We start from the raw sequence: 19622 nt of genomic DNA, 5'->3' as shown, positions 1-19622 counted from the left end.
GAATTAATTATCTTACTCTTTTAAATTTATAAAATTGTTTGCTATCAAGATATGAAACCGCAGTTTTTAATAATAAAAAAATAACACCTTGTAGGCTAAAGTAAGCACATTTATATAAATAATATTAAATTCTGTTTTACAAACAATATTTTACAAACGATTTTCTTTTTCAAACATTGCATCTAAACGTAAAAATGACGATGCACCACGTAACATACTTGCAGCAATACTTCGATTATCACCATCGGAACTTGATTCGGATGCATAAGCTTTTACAGGTTTGGATTTATTGAAGATTTGTATAGCAAACTTAAATTCTGAATTTAAAGCCTGCGTATAAGTTAACTGAAAAAAAATAAAATTTATAATATTTACGTAATGCGAGGTTGAAAAATGTAGTCATTATAAGAAGATACCTTATTTTCAACGGCTACTTTTCGTACATTCCATAAAAATTCCAGAATTGATATTAAAAATGCAGTTGAGCAACCAGCTATTAATAGTACAAATACACCAGCAACTTGTGAGAAACCCATCTCATTTGCAGTGTCATCTTTTTTATCTCCCTAAAACAATAGTTTCAATGAATATAATTTTGTATCTCATTGACATGGAAATTATCTCATAAAAAAATTATGCATTATACAAGCCATCATGAATCAGGAGCAACCCTTGAGATAAACACGAATAGCTTCCAGTATACAGGGTGTTCTGTTATTGACTGCAAAAAACCCAGTTTACCAAAATTAGCTCATCAAAAAACTCTTCCAAATTTGGATCTGATATCAAATTTGGGAGATACGGATATGAAAAAATTGATAAATTTTTTCATTTACTGACTATCATTCGAGAACCAGTAGCAAATGATAATCAATAGACTTGAGTAGGTTTCATTTAATAATATTCAACTATGGGAGGGATTTAAAAAAAGTTATAAAATGATTAAATTGGATTTAGTCAAATTATCGCACTTTTTATATTTTTATTATATTATTGACAGAAAACAAATATTAATATGAGTAAACATTATTTTATTGAACGCAAATGAACATACCATGCCCATATGGGCGTGATTTGTTTGTTTACTATAATGCTCACAATAATATTTATAATACAATAAAATTATAAAAAGTAGGATAATTTGACTAAATCCAATTTACTTATTTTATACTTATTTTAAAATCCCTTCCATAGTTCAATATTATTAAATGAAACCTACTGATGTCTATTGATTATCATTGAAAACTGGTTATCGAATGATAGCCAGTGAATGAACCAATACCCGTATCTCCCAAATTAGGCCTCACATACAAATTTGGAAAATCGTTTTTTTAAGGCTCTTGGTGAGTTTATTTTGATAAGCTGGGTTTCTGCAGTCAATAACAGAACACGCTATATAAATATACGAGATCGACCGACTCGAAAGGATTCGACCGAATTTTATGAAATTCTTTTCAGACCATTACAATAACATCTCATACTAGGAAGTTAATAAATAAATTTGGTATCTAGACTAACTTGTGTTCTGTGTCAGGTATCGTTTAAATGAAGTAGGTATCTAGGATGGTATCAGATTAAAAAAATTAAAATGATAAAAAAATTATTTTTGAATATAACTTAAAATTCGGAAATTTTGACGGTTAAGATGTGAAATACAAAAACCAATTTTTTTAAATGAGTTTCAGGTTCTATAAAAACCTGGGAAAGCTATTTACTATTGATAGAGAAAAGAAAGTTTAAAAAAAAATTTATTTGGTTCAATATAACTCTTCAATCAATTTGCAGTACATTAAAAAAATAATTACCCCACATTTTTCAACTACATCCATTTCCTCCCACCATTTCTTTTTCAATAGAGATAATTTTCCTTCCTCTTGTAATTTCAAAACTGTTTTACTGATTTGTGTTCGATATGGTGAATCTGAATAAAAAATAATAATTTCTTGAGTAGTAAAATCTTACAGCAAAAAATATAAACGATTTAATTAATGGACTTTGCCAATCGTAATACATGGTTTATATGACCGAAAGGCTTTTATGACCATCACACCTAGACAAAAATCGTCCATTATCGTTTTTTTTGTTGTTTTTTTTTAATTTTTGGCGACCATGGATGAGTTTCATTTCAGAAGTTTCCTTGGTAAAGATACACTATTTAGTAATATAATTTTGTGGATGAACATATAAGCCCATGGTTTGAATATATGGTTTACATTGAAAATTTAATTCTATCTTCATTTAAAAACAAGTGATTTATTGAAAATTTTATAAGAGAGCAACGCTGCAATGGATTAAGTTGTCCCCTCCACGTACTCTGCACACAACGAATAAATATAATTTTGTATTTACATACATTGCCCATGAAAATATTTTCATATTGCGGTACGGAATACTAATAGAAAAAGATAAAATCGTTTAAAAAATCAGAATATTACTATTAAATCAATTTAAAATATTTTTGATACACATTTGTACAGGGTGTTATTGTATATCAGCTTTATTTCATTTTTATTGGACAGTCATCTTGGGTCGGTCGTGGCATTAACAATTGGTTCACATTTATTAAGCCAGGATCCAGCAATAAAGCAAAATTATTGATTGTTTTTTTGTAGCTATTTGGAGTTTTGACAAATATAAGTTTGATAAGAACAAAAGATGACTGGCTTTAATCGTCGCTCAAATAAAAACGTCAACTTTGTACAAGTCAAATTATTCGATTTCAAACAAAGGAAAGGATGTTATAAGTCTCAAAAGAGTCGAAAAATTGTACAATTAAAATTCCATTTTGAGCCAACTGAGACACCATTCTGTCAATCATTTTCTTATAATAAAAACAACAGTTTACTATAACAGAAAGATCAACTTCAAGGATAGGATGAGATATTCCCCTGGAAAATAAAGCCTGTTTAATTTACATTATTTGTTACAAAAATGCTTTCTCTGAAGAAATATTAATCTGGAGAAATTAAAATTGGGTAACCTTCCATGATAAACACTTTGTATAAGAATAACCACTTACTGAATGGCATTGCAATCCCATAACCTTTCGAATCCAGTTTACCACCAACCATTGTGAGCTCACATTGCCGTTGTGTCACGTATTCAATTGACGAAGATTCCATGAAGAATGCAAAGTTACCTTCAGCATTTTTTACACGTTCAATGCCTTCATTATTATTTTTTAAGAAAACTGATGGACGTGTTGATTCCATTGTGGACCACATTTTCTGATAAGTAGAATGGTTTGAATCCTAGAAATACATTTAAAATTGAATATATTTCATTTGCATTTACAATTCGTTGTGTGCATAATCACATTTAGCACCTTGTCCGGCAATATTTATAAGATCTACAGCGTGCGCCATAATTTATATCGGTATGTAAACATTAAATAATTTTGACATTTGTCAACATGATGAGTTGATTAGACATGTTTTTGAAACTTCAATTCAGTACAATTTTAACTATGAATCACATCACATCGAACCAACGTATCGAAATTTGAAAATAGTCGTTCGGCTGTGTTAACTCAACGTGTATATCGTGGGAAATATCGTTGTCAACAGTCATAGTATAACACCACTGTTCGTAGTTTGGGGTAAAATTTTGTTGAACGCAGGAAACTGTTAGATCGTCAGCGTGACGATCAAACAGTCTTCATCAAACAGTCGAATGGTTGACACAGACCATGATTTTTTTTAAACAAATATGATGACTGACGAGAATCATAGAGAGAATTCACACGGGATCCATGAAACGTCATTGCATGCGCAAAAAGTGGACCAAAACGTAGCAAAAGGACAACATTTTGGCTAATAGAGGTCGCTTGATTAAAAAACTAGTCTAAATGAATTTTAAAGAACCAAGTTGATTAAAAATAACTAATATTTTTTACAAGTTATACAATTTTATATATCGCTGTTAAACCTTATACATCTATTCATTTCATTGAAAACGTGAGTTTTCACACTGTAAGTTGGTTCGAATCATTCAATTATGCTTTTAACAAATAAGAGTACTGCAACTAATGTATCCACGAATAATAACCACCAAAAAGTCGCAACGGTGTGTATATTCTAAGCCTTAGAAAGTTTCCGTGAACGACGTATAGTATGGATACATTATTATAATACTTAATATTTGCTTTACGCATAATTGAATAATTCGAACCAATTTGTAAATGTATTATTATGTGTTTGGAACAAGAAAAATGGTTAACCCAATACGTAATAATCATAATTCTGATTAAAATAATCTTGAAAGAACGGTGTCAGATGTGCAAATGTATATTTGTATAACCTATCTGTATACCGGTAAGCTTATCTATTTAAATCAATATTAACGTCAGAAAGAATATATCAAGAAATATTTAAAAAGCCGAAAAATCAACCCATATAGGGTTAAAATCGGTTCGGCACACCTGTATTAGAGCACCGCTCATTTCCGCCATTCAATATTTAAGTTTAAGCTTGCGTCATTGCGCTACTAATAGAAAGACGAAATATGCTAACAAATAACTACTTAATCAATCAACCATTAAGAAAGCTCATAAAATCTTTCTAGTATTGAACTCCAGAACTGCATAGTAACCTTTTGGAAAAATTCGAAAATTTGGTTTAGAGAAACAAAATATTTGTCTAGATTTTCATGAATTGATTTCTTAAAAAAAATTTCAATAGGTTTGGTGTTAAATTTTCATAATATCTATAATAATAATAACAATAATAAGTCCGTCTTCAGCTAAATATATATGAATGTAGTAATCGTTCAACATTTTGACATTGATGTATTTTTACTAAATGAAAAGAAAAGGTTGTTTCAAATGATGTTGTGGATAATAAATAATAATATCTTTAAGTAACTTTATATGTTGTTACCGCACCATAATGTAAAGTCCATGCACAGAAAATACGTACATTGAAATTAAAAAAAAATGAGCCAATTATAAAAAAGATGTTCAAGCAAATGAATTCAGATTGCTCAAGGAAAAAATCTTGTTTGTACCTCTACCGTAGGTGAGTTAAATATTATTATTGGGAAGGTATTTTAGGAACCTTAAAATTCACATCTTTTGTAATAAAAAATTGAATACATGGTGTCTAAGAATCAAATTTTTGCAATTTAAGAAGTTTGATTTTTTATTAATTTATGATGTACACATTCAAGTATTTGTAAGTTTCATTTGATTTGTCCTTTAATCCATTCCCGTCATTTTGCTCACGCTCGATTTAAAATATAAATGACTTTTACTGTTCAAATGGTGTAAGCAGTTGAATTTTTTTCTATCGTCATATAATTTCATTTATTTTCAAACTAAGAATTTTTTAGATTTTTTCAACCTAACTGCAGTTTTTAAAATTTACAAGCCCTTCATAATGTAAACAAAACGAAATTTTCGGGCCTGTACGTGTACTTTCGTTAGTTGCTGTTCGGCTCTATACGGTATAAATCGTTGAAATTTATTTGTCCAAAATATTGAAATGGCATAAAATTTTATTGTGTAATAATTTTAGTGACAATAATGAATAACTATTAATTTATTTTAAGTTTAATAAATACATATGACGTTGTGTTAAGTAACTTTTTTTTAATGATTTATTGATATTATAATTTTTATTGGAAGAATTCTTCCTGGTACATATCCTAGAAATATATTTGTTTTATTTATAAAATTGAATTTTGAATACGCAAATAATTAATTTAATGAATATTTATAGTATTTTTATTGGATTTGATTATGATAATTTTGATTTTTGTTCTAAAATCATTCACTTTTTGAAATACGAACTCGAAATAACGAACGCACGAAATATTTGATGCATGTGCAGAACGGGTGAGCAAATCTCTCATCATGCGACTAGAATTAGGTTTTGTATAGGATCCCTAAATTATATTTTCTGTATCATTGAGTTGCCTGAATTCGGTAATTACGAGGTACCTTACGTAGATGATTGAATTTATTAGATTTTTGATTTTATTAATTTTGACAATTCTGATGAGTTCAGTTTTAATTATTTAAAGTGTACAGCGGATTGTATTTTACCCATCTGACAGGTTATATAAATGAATTTTCTAACCATCCTAGAAATATTTGTATTAACACCAATTTCTTTTATTCGTACTTATATTTTACACGTGTCGAGTTTGAAGCATTAGATAAGTAATCTTTGGGGGTGGAACAGAGATAATTTCTAGCATATTAACGCGTACAAATATTTGGTTGAATTTTATTTATTTTATTCTCTTTTCTTTTTTTTTTTATAAATCCTCAAAAAATAATTTTATTTAAAATCTATATAAATGGAAGAAAATTTAATAATAAATAAAAAATCTATAAATAAAATTAATTAGAACTTACTCTGAAGAAATTTCCTGTGGAACCTCCCGCTACAACTCCATATTTTACTTTAGTTTGTTTGGCTAATTCTTCAGCTGATGAAAATGAACTATCCATACGTTCATTGGTCAAAAAAGCGGTTAAGTTAGCACAATACGATTGCGTTACAATTAACGCAAAAAACCACCAACAAGCTGTTGCGATACGAGTTGATGAGCCCCTTTCAAAATAAATAAATAAAGAGATTTTATTACCTATTAAGTCAAAAATAAGTCGTTTAATTCCAAAATTAGTTGACTTCATTATGTATGAGCCTGGAGGAAAGTTCAAGAAAATGTCAGCAAGCTTTTCAATTAGCGACAAGGTTATCAATAAATGTATTTTTTGTTATTTCAAACCCCCGAAACAAAAAAATGAGTGTAATAAATTTGGCCACAATGTCTGTCTGTGACATCGTAGCGCCTAGAAACTTTGTTGAATGGAGAGTGTTCTTAGCTATGTTTCAAGTGGGAGTTAAGGGTCCCGTACCCGGAACAACTAAAAAATAGGCCATGATCATGAAAATCGGTCCAGTTTGGAGAAGGCTCTAAGAAAAAGGTAATTTAATGAAGAGTGTTCTTAGATATTTTTCAAGTGCGAGTTTAGGGTTTTGTACCCAAAAAATTTTTCGGGGGTTTTTTTAAATTTTGTATAGTTCACTTTCATATCCAGGTAAATGAATAAGAAATATATCAATTTCTCCATCAAAAATATTATAATTTGATAAGAATTGTCGTTGTTTAAGATGTTGTTGAGGCGAATTAAATAGACTTAATATTTTTGTCGAATAAAATGATTATAAAGCCTTCTTTTTAGATAAATAAAACAAATTATATTAAATTATTTTCTGGGCGCCATGAAAAAAAAGTTTTTCTCAAAATCTTTCAGAGCTCAATTTTTAAATCATAGCGCCTATTAGAAAACTGATAAAAATAATGTTTTTATTCCAGGATAATTTTTAGCGTTTTAATTTGAAAACTGTTTTCTACAAATTTTCAAATTGTATAAATTAATTGTAGAGAGGTTTTGTTTGTGGAAATAAATATAACTCGCGACTCCAAGGAGCCATAGATAGAAATGTAATGGCGGTTGAAAACGGTATAAATATATATCTCCATATTATAAACAAACAAAAAATCGGAGAACACATTTATTTTATATTATTCACAACCCTAGTTCGTCAAGTCAATTAGTTAAAAAGATAATTTTTACACCCTCTTTAACTGCCTTTACAGTGCTAAGCTTCTTTCAAGAATTATTTCTATTTGCTTTTTTATTCTAAGAATCTTACTTTGGTAACAGATCACACCCTTGACACATGAAAGACCCCAATGACAGCCAAATACAATTTTTTAAGCACCATATATTTTCTAATTCTTCGGGTTCCGGATTACATGGGTGAGGATTTTCCCAATCTTTAGGACACATTCTGAAAAAACAGTTATTTTATAATAATTTATATACATTCCTTTATAATTTTTTGCCTACCTGGCAATTATGTATAAGAAGAATGAAACGCCTAAAAATGCAGTTGCTGTATATACCCACACACCAAAGGACAAGGGAGCCATGAAAGAGAAAAGTGCTGGTGGTTTTGGAATTGGTTTTCTAAATAAAATGCTAATTCCTGTAAAATATAAATAGTTGCTACATTATATCATAATTTTCGTCAGATATTTAAATTCATGTACAAACCTATTGTCATAAAAGGCATAGTAAAATCAACTGCAGATCGTCTATCAAAGGTTATCGTCAAATCACATACAGCAAGATCTGCATTCTGAAACCGATTAATAAGTTATAAATAAAAACCTGCTGAGAGAATTGAATTCGATTGAGATTATAGTAAAGATGTTATAGCTATTCCTATTTGATACTTACTCTGTCTAACAGCTCTTTTATAAGTCCATCCCATTTCTTTTTTGCTTTATCGTAGCTACCATAGTTACCGTCGGGTACTAAATAAAATTCATATTTAAATCCAATATGTCTAGCAATTTCATCAATTAAATCCATGACGTAGCCACGATATCTAGCATTTCCTTCAGCACTTTCGTTTGCCATCATAAAATATGGTGCTCCAAGTCTTGATGCAACTCTGTAATGGAAATCAATTTAAAACAAAGGCGGTTTATCTTATTACTCTGTTAATGCGGTTTACCTAAAGGTTTTATTTCGTATCGCAGCACTGTACTGAGCTAGTGTCTCATCATATGTCTTATTATTAATAACATGATGAATAGGATCCCATGTAGAAATTTGTTTGAAGCCCTCTGCTACGAGTTCAACAAATTCTAATGTAAATACCGTTCTACGTCCATTTTCATCAAACTGAATCGGACCTGTTAATCCATCATCCAGTTGAACCTAAAATATATGAATTTTAACTTAAAACTACAGATTTTTTATGGTTTCTTGGGTAGTTGAATCTGACTTAGAAGTTTGCAAAAAAAATTTCTTCTACCGTTCCAATATATACGCAATCGTAACACTCATACAAAACTAAAGACAAAATTCACTTTGAATTTGAGCTGTCGCATTTGATTGTAGTGAACTACAAGATTATGAGATTCTGGGCGAAATTTGCATACTTTAAAAGGTAATAAAATTAAAGTTAAACAAAATTACAAATAACTTTTAGTGATGAGCGCGGCCAAGACCAAGATCAAAGCCAAAACTGTATTTGATTATCCTAGTCTAACGAATTCAGTGTTATGGGCTAAGCATCTTTGTCTTACTCGTTGGTGTTGATCTTGCAAGTTTTGTTTGGTCTTTCACATCTGTAAGAGCTCGATCAAAGTACACCAAGTATGCTAGACAGAAGCAGTTAATTATAAACGGGCCAAGACTAATGTTTAAGACAAAGAGCAAGATTCAAATGTGTAAGATAAAAAAAGTCACATTAGTCTTCTTTTGGTCTTGGTGCCTATCTAATAAAGTTTAGTTGATATTATTTTTAGACTCCTTTTATTCGGCATAATGCTTCGGTTTCCCTTTGCTTATTGCTAAGAGTGTGGTACATATTATACACCAGTCGTAGTTTAGCGGGGAATTCACAAACTATATGGCATTTTTATCTCATCTATCCTTATCGAAGTATTTTCAGTGACTATATAATGCCGCGTCCTGCTTTTCTGGCAAACCAAGCGAGTTTAGTTTTAAAAAACAAAAATTAAAGTAGTTCTTTATAATTTAATATGGTATATAAATTTGATCTACTGTTTATAATTTGATAAGACTTTTTTTCATGGAAAATATAAATTGCACCATAAGCTTCAAAGAAGACAGAAGAAAAAGTGCAAAAAGAAAGAAGCATAATAATCTATTTTAAGTCTTTGGATCAATTTAAAATTTACCACGTGTCTGTATTTTTGAAATCACAATAAACCTTTCTTGTAAATTCATTTCAAAAACTTTTTCTATTATATTTGAATAAAATAGAAGAAAATCTTATAAACACAAAATATATGCAGCAACAAAAACAAAGGATTATAATAATTTAAAATATAATTCAGACATAAATTTTTGTGGTTAAAGTTAGTTTTGTACTACAGACAAAGCAGCATCAGAATACAGCAAGAGCCAGACTTAAAAAAAACTATCTAAATGTAAAACCGGTTTCTTATAAAAAAGTAAACAACTTTTGTTTGAAACATTTTTTGGTAAATATGTTTGTTTTCTCGCGAGAGTCCAAATTAGGGCAAAAAACATTTATTTTTCATTTACGCCAAAACTGTAAAACATGGAGAGTTGAAAGCTTGTAAGTTGCTTTAAACAGTAAGTCGATTGGTTCTAATTTCATACTGAACCCATCCGATAATATTAAGGGGATCAAAGAAGTCACTTTTCAGGAAAACATTTTTTGTTTGAAAATTCATTTCCAAGCATACAAGTTCCAAAAAACGAAAAGAAATTTTTTAAGTTATTTTTGGGGAAAAATGGCAGCCAATTTATCTTCAACACTGTTTATATAGGGTAATTCAACAAATAACTCAGTCAATTGTGTATTTTCACGTATTTTCTCTTAGATTTAAAATTTTTGTTGGTAGGCAAGTTGAAAGGAGTGTTCAGCAGTGCCGACACTCACTCGGAGGCCAGAGACTCATTGTGAAACCCAGTAAGTGCTTTTCCATCTTTTCCGCAGATTATTTCGTTTACTCATTTATATGGAGAGACTGAGTACACCTCATTCATGCATATAGCATACTAGTTAAATTAATTTTTGTTGTGACGGCGGGAATCAAGCTCGTTACTCTGACGGAAGCACTGATACAACACTTCCCTGCCATTTTTTGCAGTATGACGATCAGGTTATAGGTTAAATTTCGTAATAATCTAAAGGAGAATGATAATCGCACCGCTAATTTGCAAACCTTGCTATTGGTCTAAGACAAAATAAAATCTATAGTCAGTTTATAATACGTTCTCATATTTTAAGCAATTAAATATAAATAATATGATTGTAATAAACATGGTTCCAGGTGCAGATAAACTGTGTTTATTACATTTGTTGAATTTTTATGATCGAATTTACATGTTCTAGTCGTCTAGGTACTTGTGTATGTACGTTGTTTTTTTGTTGAAGACAAGATTTTATATTCTTTAATATAGACTATAGAGTATCTTCTATTTATCTAAGATCTTATAGGGTAAGGGTTTGTAGTAAATAGTAACCTCTACTTAATACTTCTACTGTCCACATGGTTTTGAGAAGAAAGACCTTTAGACAAAAATTAGATCCACTTCACTTTCAACCGACCCAAAAGAAGGAGGTTCTCAAGTCAGCAGGTACACATTTGTTGGTTTTTCCAAATTATTTTTCCAAGCACTCATATTCAACATTTTCTATACGTGTCTAAAAAGAATTCAATCATCAATTACCAATATCGTGGGAACAATACAATAACATATATATTATAGTTTTAAAGAAACTCCTGGTTCAAAACCAGGACAGATCGATTCGTTTGTGGCATCATAGCTGCTAAACGGATGAACCAATTTTGATTTTTTTCGTTTCAAAAAAATTTTACCAAAAGTGTTCTTAGCTATGTTTTAAGAAAATCTACTCAGCCGATTAAAGATCATCGCCACTTTTTTAGTTGATTTCAGGTAAGGTACCCTTAACTCGAATTTAAAACAGAGCTAAGAACACTCTCGATCAAATTATCCTTTAAAAAAATAAAAGCAAAATGGGTTCATCTCTTTAGGAGCTACGATGACACAATAAACTTGGAAAACTCTTTTTTTTTAGTCGAGGGTTATAAAGTAATTACAATAATTATTCCTTCAGCTTTGTTAAAATTCTTACAATCCCTATGTACGATAGTTTCAAACAGACTTGATTATACTATTTTCTACACCATCAATATAGTTTGAGCCTTTTCTATAAGCTTTTCTATCATCCTATGTTAAGAGATTTAATGGTAAAAGCATAGAAGTATTTTGCTCCATATTCTTATACCTTATACCCTCTTTGTTTGTTTAAGATACCTATATACAAATCTTAAAAGTATTTTATGATTTTTATATGAAAACGGTGGCTTTTATAAAATAAAAACAAAAAAGTATAGTTTTTTTGTAGAAGGGTTTAAAGATAAAAAACAAGCAGATTTTCAAGGAATTTATTTGTAAGTGTCTAGATTTTAGTTCAATTTATTATTAGTTAAAATTGTCCTTAAAATATCACATAATTATTTAAGGATGTGAAAAATTGCCGGTGTGAAGGCACTTTCTAGCGAATTTCTTCATCACGAAAAATGAGCGCATTGGTCATTTAGTAATCTACCAGTGATGAAATTTTTCAATAAATTTAAAAAAATTAGAAGTACAATCGATACTAAATATGTCATAAATGACAGCTTTGTTGACATATAGTATGTAGGTTTGATATCCATTTATAGAAATTTATGCAGAAATTCTACTCACTAAGAATGCAACTAACTTGTTTCAAACCTTGTCTGCCATTTCTGATAGTCTTTAAAATACGTGAGACCTCTGTTTCGATGGAGTGAGTAAATTGCAATTCCCGTTTTGGAAGATGAAGGAGTTGAAAGTGTTTAAATGCAAAATATACAAAAAAGCAAAGTTCTGGTACGTGTAAAAGTGAAGTATACGCTAGAAGGTTCTAGCCACTCGTTGTAACATCTGAAAATATTCTGTGAAACAAAATATTCTTTCTCCGGGCTTTATCATGTTTCTTACAATGAAATTTATTTGTTAAAGATTTTTGTGGTCAATGTTTTAAGCAAATCTTTACACGAAATAACTTTCGATTTTTGCCCCGTTTTCTTGATCATTTTTTGTATAATATAAATACATATTTCGACTACCAAGTAGTCATTATTAGTATGGTGATTTTTGCACGTTCATTTTAACTGTAAAAACTGTTATTATCCGTTTTTGAGCGAATGTTGTTTCCTAAATATATTTGATATATATTTACACGGTAGAAAATTTAAAGGTAGGTATTTAAAATTTTATCTAGTACGTTTTCAAAATATATTAAATATTAAACTGACGCATTATCGAAATCGAGGTCGAATTCATTAAATGAGAAAATTTAAATCTGTTTGTCGAAACAGTTCGCCATATTCAATATAAAATTTCATTAAACAACTATTACTTTGAACAATTCATTTAACAGTATTTGCAAAGCTAAAATTAATATATGTATACCTATCTAATACGACTATTGTTTATATCGACATAAGTGTTTTCACCATATAAAGGCTTAAATCCGAACATGAAATATATGGATACAGAAAATATAAGGTGGCTAATGAAGTGTGCGATTTTAAAAACAATTCGAAAATTATTTTTTAATCATCTTTATAAAAAACTTAATTCTCAAAATTAAATGCTGATTGTATTTTTTAACAATTTTTGTTGTGTTTTGTCAATATTATAATAAGTAAAGTTTTTCACATTTTTTATGTCAAATATTGAGTTATAATGGAGCAATTTATACACTAGCCTTGCACTTACACTGTGACAGATATTGCAGCACTAAAAACTTCAAGAATTACCTGGAAAAATACCTACTTCTGTTTTAACATGGTATTGGAGTTAATAAGAAAACAAGTAAAATTTAAAAAATCCAAAAATCCCCGACAAATGCGATTTCCTCCTTTTAGCTCTCTCCAAACTGAACCGATTTTATTAAAAAAAAGCTAAGAACAATCTCCATTAAATTATATTAAAAACTGAAACTTGGTTAATAGTAGCTAAGATGCCACTGACACAAGGAGACACAGGCAGGCACACATAACTAAATATACTTTTACTCAATTAGCTAAATGTACTTAAAAACGAATTTAATTTTTTCAGTATTAATTTTTTAACTTCCCAGGGGAAGTTAATGTAATGGGACCGATTTTGAAAATCTCCAGTTTTACATATTTCTGCAGTTTCAAGGCCGCAATATCCGAATAAAATCTTTTCAATGTGATATCTGAGTTTGTGTGTCTACGTATGCTATGAAGTTTTTTAATGGTAATAAAATAACTTGAAAAAACTGAATAAACAGAACCTCAAAGTGGATTAAAGACATCATTTATCTATGGAGATAATGATCGTTCTAGCATAAGCTGCAGTACATGTTCGAAGAATAATCTATGAAGGCTAAGAAGGCTTTTTTTTTAATGCTTTTCCCCCCTCTAGAAAGTTAATCGTGTGGACTACAGGGGTCGCACTCACACGATTCAGTACCACACCGACTATGTACTGATAATTTATCTTAAATGATTCAACAGAAAATTCTAAACAATTGATGAAATTTTTTACAGTATTTTTAAAATCGGACACTTTTCTGCCAGACACTCTATATCCATATATTAAACGAATAAAACAATTTTAAACTAGTGGTGTGACATCAAACGTAATGTTACAAATTGTAAATGCTTTTGGGATCATTTTAAATAGACAATTTATTAAGTTTGTTGCAGTTTCTGTCATTGCATTTATATGTATACACTCGTACTTTGTTTTAGAAGCTACACATGTAGAGTTAGAAAAGACTGCTTGCCAATGCCATTTAATTACTGTAAGGCCAAGGATCAATTTGCTTCAATAAAATATGTTTACAACACGAAAGTATTTTAGATTCTATTATTATTCACACTTTCTCTGTTTGAATAAGTAAACAAGCTGTTCATGTGTGTGCGATCCTTATGTTCACATCATCAATTTCGAACCCGTGAACACACATTCATAAAGTGCGTAGGTTCACACAAACTTTTCCTTAAAAATTTGGCTAATAATTTTCGGATCGATTACAAGATCTTCTGTGTACTAGGATATTAATAATTATCTAGTTGAGAAGAAAACACAAATTATACAACATTTTGATGACATAAGTTAAGGAATAGAAATCCCGAAAAATCCTTGGAACTTTCTTGGTAAAGTTTTATGCAAAAAATCTACTCTAGGTTTCTAAAAAATCACGCTCTGAAAGGTATGAAACAAGCAAACATTTTAATTGTTATGATAAATAAAATTGTTATTACAGTTGGGAGACCGTTCTTTGGAACACTTTCTAATCTTAGTATTCCCCTGGCTGCAATGACAATTTTATTTATCATAAAATTTTGTAGTAGTTGGATTTTTAAACTTTATTTTTCATTAAAATATCATCAAAGCTAGATTTTTCTGGATTTATATTCTTTCATTTATTCCGTTAAAATTCGGAATGTATTTAGTGCTTTATTCTAAGCTAGATACTCATTCCTAGTTACTGTAAGAAATGAAGCATTTAAGGTTGCAACTGTATGGAACAACATGACTTTCTATTGGTGAGTTTATGAGTTTGTAGATCAAAGTCATATTAATAAGTAAGTATGTTTTTACCATGCGCACGTGCTTAAAAATTTACCCAAGCTAAGTCTTTTTAAAATCATGAAATTTGAGAAAGCAGTACAATTTAATCTTATATTTTGGGCTATTCTAAGCATTTTTTATCTCGTGGAACTTTTTGCTAAAACTCATCGAAAGAAAACAAATAAAACTGGAAACTGAACCTACGAAAATCGAAAATTTTTTTGATAAAGTAAGTTGTAGAAAAACATTTAAACGATAATTTATTTTCGAATAACTTTACAGAAATATTAAGATAATTAATTTTATGAATTTTTATAACATTAAAAATTTTTTTTTTCCAAGTGCCTAGGCTTCTATTTAGGTACCTCTTGCATAGAAAGCGACTATTTTACAACTACCGAGCTCAGTTAATATAAAATAATTAATATTTAAGGGTTTGAAGCAGTTATAGAAAGATATATTTTCATGATTTTAATGACAGCTTTTGTAAGCTACCATTTTATTAAATAACATACATCATATGTATCGTCAGCCTTAAGTTTCCAACTTTAAACACGTATGTTCCAATTTATGTTCTAAAGTGTGAAATATCCATATTCGAACTTTTACTTTAAAATAGAAGTAGATAATTTTGAATAGGGTTTAATTTAGTATTGCTTATTAGCTAGCCATACATGAACAATCCTTTGATGTTGTGTTTCAGGTGTGATAACTTGTGATAAATAGAACGAGAATTACTAATCTCAAATCAGGCAGCGTTTGATTATGACCTCAAAAAAGTTGAAACATATATTACTCTGTTATTTCTTGTTATTATTTTTTAATTAAACACAAATAAATAAAAAACTAGTGAAATGTTGCAAAGTGTTTTAATTATTTTAATTTTTTTAAACCAAATTAGATTGAATTATGGGCATAAGCAGAGGCTGATTATCTATAAGGCAAAGTGGACAGGGTCCTACACGGAGCGAGGTTACAAAGGTGTACGCGCATAGAAGTTTTTAGAGAAACATAAAACTATTTGTGTAAGAATGCAAAAAAATACAGTCCGTTTATATTGACATTTGTACGGTTATTCAAATACATGACAGTTTAAGTCATATAATTTCTGCAAAAGAAAACTTGATGAGAATGAAAACTATGCAAGAGAAAAATGAGCAGCAAGCATTGGAACTTTCAATAGTCAAAGACATTACTTCTTCTTTATCTGATAGGGAAACATTCAGTATATCTAGTATAATACAGACTTGTGGTTGAACTTCGAAAGAGGTAAGAATTGTACAACAATTTTTACAGTAAAAATTCATGTCAAGGCAATTTGATCTATTTGAACACTAAAGAAAGTTCAAAATAGAAAAAATATGTTGTAACGATGCCTTCTTGTGACTAAGAAAACTGATGTTCCCGCAATTTTACAGGTAGCGAAATAAAAAATAAAGTGAAACTAAAGAACTGGAAAAAGGTATTTATTGATAAATTTAGATTACGGTAATTTTTGAAACTGCCTACGGGTGCAAAATTGTTCAATCCGCCTCTGTGAATAAACCACATTATTTAACATAAAATACAAAAGAAACTTCAAATAAACCGCAAGTATTTAACAGTGTGTAGGTTGTTTTAAACGATTTGGTGACTCAAAACCTTTGAAAATGTATGGTGTGGATGCTCTTTGTAAATGACAACAAAATCAAAGTGATCTTCAATGAGATCGTCTTAAAATTGACAACGCCTTGACGATCAGCAGGGTGACTATCGCTTACATTATAAAGATTAAGTTATTTGACGTCTTAATGTTGACCGTACTTGTATCAAATGACATGGAATTTTGTTTTAATGTCTCCAGTTTATTATAGTGTATTTTGTCGTGTTTTAATCAATATGAACTAGATATTCTGTACCTCATAGAGTTTGATACGTCCCAACTCTTGACAAATTTTTCTAAAATAAAAATTATTAAAATATGTTTATGAAGTTACATCCTGGATATCAAAACTACTAAACTTCATAAAAATTCAAATATGCACTAAAACTTTTGTATATATAATAGTAAATACCTTTAATAAAATTCTATATTATATACTTTTAAACACATATACATTATACATACAAGTCTTCAAAACACATGACGACGTTTTTATATGAGGGACTTGTTATTTACTGATAGGTTCAAATAAAAATTTGTATTTTCTTACAAACAAAAAATATCTACAGTCGTCTGTGATAACCACAACAATTTGAAAAACTTTGAATGAGTTGTTTCTGTAGGTATCTATTTATTTAAGTCATATTTTTGCCAGAACATATTATCAATACATTGATCTTTTGGCCAGGCACATTAGCAGCCATATTATAGATAAAACTAGCGAATAACTGAAATTTGCAGAAAGATAATGGTTTCTAAATTCAATATTGCGGATCAGAGTCTCCAATATCGCCATTTTAATCAATGCACCGAAAATTTCTCGATTTGTAATTAACCACTCAAAAAATAATGTCATCAAAAGTTGCAGAGTTTGATGGGTGACATTATATTCTGACATCAGATTGAACTTTGGGTTTCTTAAATAGCTAATTTAGATCCTAAACGGTAAGAGATAGAATAACACTTTAAGTAAGAAAGTTGATTCTCGTAAAAAAAACTAATAATTTTGTCTTAAACATTTTTTTGAAAAACGGTAGCTTTGGGAGGAAATGTGACTTCAAAAGATGTCATTATTGCACTTAATCGAAAGAAAATACACTTAAAGTTTCTCGATAATTGTAGGTAAAAGATATAAACATAGGTGAATATTCTCTATTGACAACTTTTGGCTAAGTCATTTTTCCGTAGACCTGTCCCGTTGTCTGTCTGCAATCAAATCTTGCAAGTCAAATTTGATTCACTTCCCGGTTTCCGATTAAGCTGAAATTTTGCATGCAAATTTAGTTTAAATGACAACGCATGGTAAGGTGGCGTCCTGATTTTCCCAACGCTTTCACCATATTTCATATATATATATATATATATATATATATATATATATATATATATGTTCAAGGTGCCTTATATATTGTATATTCGCAAATAATATCAAAATTTTAATGAAAAATACTTTTTAAGGGACAAGCTTTTATTGTACTAAAAAGTAAAACATAATTTTATCAATGAGTCACTCATACCCGACTATTTGTAAAAGCTTGATATCAAGAATGAATCGTAGAATAATTAGGCATGTGGAGTAGGTGAGACGTACCGATTCGTTTTTGATATTTTAAATTGAGCGCCACAAGCTTTTATTAATAGTCGGGTATGAGTGACTCATAGATAAAATTATTTTTTATTTTTTAGTTCAATAAAAGCTTGTCCCTTAAAAAGTATTTTTTATTAAAATTTTTATATTATTTGAGAATATACAATATATAAGGCACCTTGAACAGACCTTGTCAAGTTTTACATTTTCTAAAAAACTTGTCAAACACGCCCTTACAGTTTTTTCAATTGTAATTTATTGGATGGCTGTCAATTATGCTTTTTTTTTTGCTTGAACATTGTGACTGTTATAAACTTATAAAGTGTGTTTAGAAATAGCCAAAGGTACAACAACTAATAAATAGGTATTTCAAACTATCTATACCTATAATATAACAAACATATAATAGGTAATATCGTTATGAATAAATGATATTAATAGTTATCAATTTAATAAAACCATTAAAATGAACAAACCACACTAACTACTAGTTAGTTTCGCTTTAACTAAAACAAATATTAATGATAGAGCATTTGCGTATACATATTATATAAAATTGTCTATACAACTTCAAGTACCCATGGCAGTGATAAGTACGTTATAGAACTTCTAAAAATAGAAAAATAAAAGTGATAGTAAACAATTAAAATGATTAGCAAATTCTTATTATTTGTAAATTTCTAAGAATTTTTGCAAATAGCAGCATAAATGTTATTTAATGGGTGGCAAACTGTATACAGCATTATGCTTATAGTCGGATAAAGGAATACATAAAATAGCAGTTCTTAGGGAGTCCTCAATGACAGCTCCGATTTTGATGATCTTTTTTCAAAATGATCCTTTTTGTCTCCTCCTTAAAATCAGAAACATTCCAAATGGTGGAAATAATCTGAAAGGAGAATATGCAATGTCGCGACTGATATATCGACGTCCAGCCTAAATCACCAATGATATAAGTTTGAAATTTTGAGAAGATATTGATTTTATTCTGTAAGTTTCATATTATGAAAATATATACTACTTAACCGATTTTAAAAATTCTTTCACCTATAGAATGCTACATTATTAGTTATTTTTTGGCTGAATAATCGATCAAAAATGTTCGTGCGAAGATAATCGTTATTTCTGTGTATTGCTGCAAATGATTATCAGTCGTGAAAATTGAGGATTTGAAAATTTATTCCTGTGAACGTGGAATACAA

At 29.5% G+C, this 19622-nt stretch overlaps 1 protein-coding gene across 1 annotated transcript in view; it reads right to left on the bottom strand.

The window, feature by feature from the left end:
- LOC123299894 (glutamate receptor ionotropic, kainate 2-like) overlaps window positions 1-19622 on the bottom strand; it is a 62780-nt gene continuing 43158 nt past the window's right edge. Inside the window, exons 7-16 of the mRNA XM_044882299.1 lie at window positions 8538-8743; window positions 8258-8474; window positions 8072-8156; window positions 7865-8003; window positions 7668-7805; window positions 6359-6557; window positions 3020-3251; window positions 1806-1921; window positions 417-566; window positions 1-345 (exon numbers count right to left, since the gene is read on the bottom strand). Of these exons, the coding sequence (XP_044738234.1) occupies window positions 151-345; window positions 417-566; window positions 1806-1921; window positions 3020-3251; window positions 6359-6557; window positions 7668-7805; window positions 7865-8003; window positions 8072-8156; window positions 8258-8474; window positions 8538-8743 (1677 nt within the window). The 3' untranslated portion in view covers window positions 1-150. The remainder of the gene's footprint in view (window positions 346-416; window positions 567-1805; window positions 1922-3019; window positions 3252-6358; window positions 6558-7667; window positions 7806-7864; window positions 8004-8071; window positions 8157-8257; window positions 8475-8537; window positions 8744-19622) is intronic.

Source organism: Chrysoperla carnea, chromosome 5 (assembly GCF_905475395.1).
Source record: "Chrysoperla carnea chromosome 5, inChrCarn1.1, whole genome shotgun sequence".
Lineage (NCBI taxonomy): Eukaryota > Metazoa > Arthropoda > Insecta > Neuroptera > Chrysopidae > Chrysoperla > Chrysoperla carnea.
The sequence above is the reverse complement of the archived record's forward strand: the minus strand, read 5'-3'. Positions and strand labels throughout refer to the sequence as shown.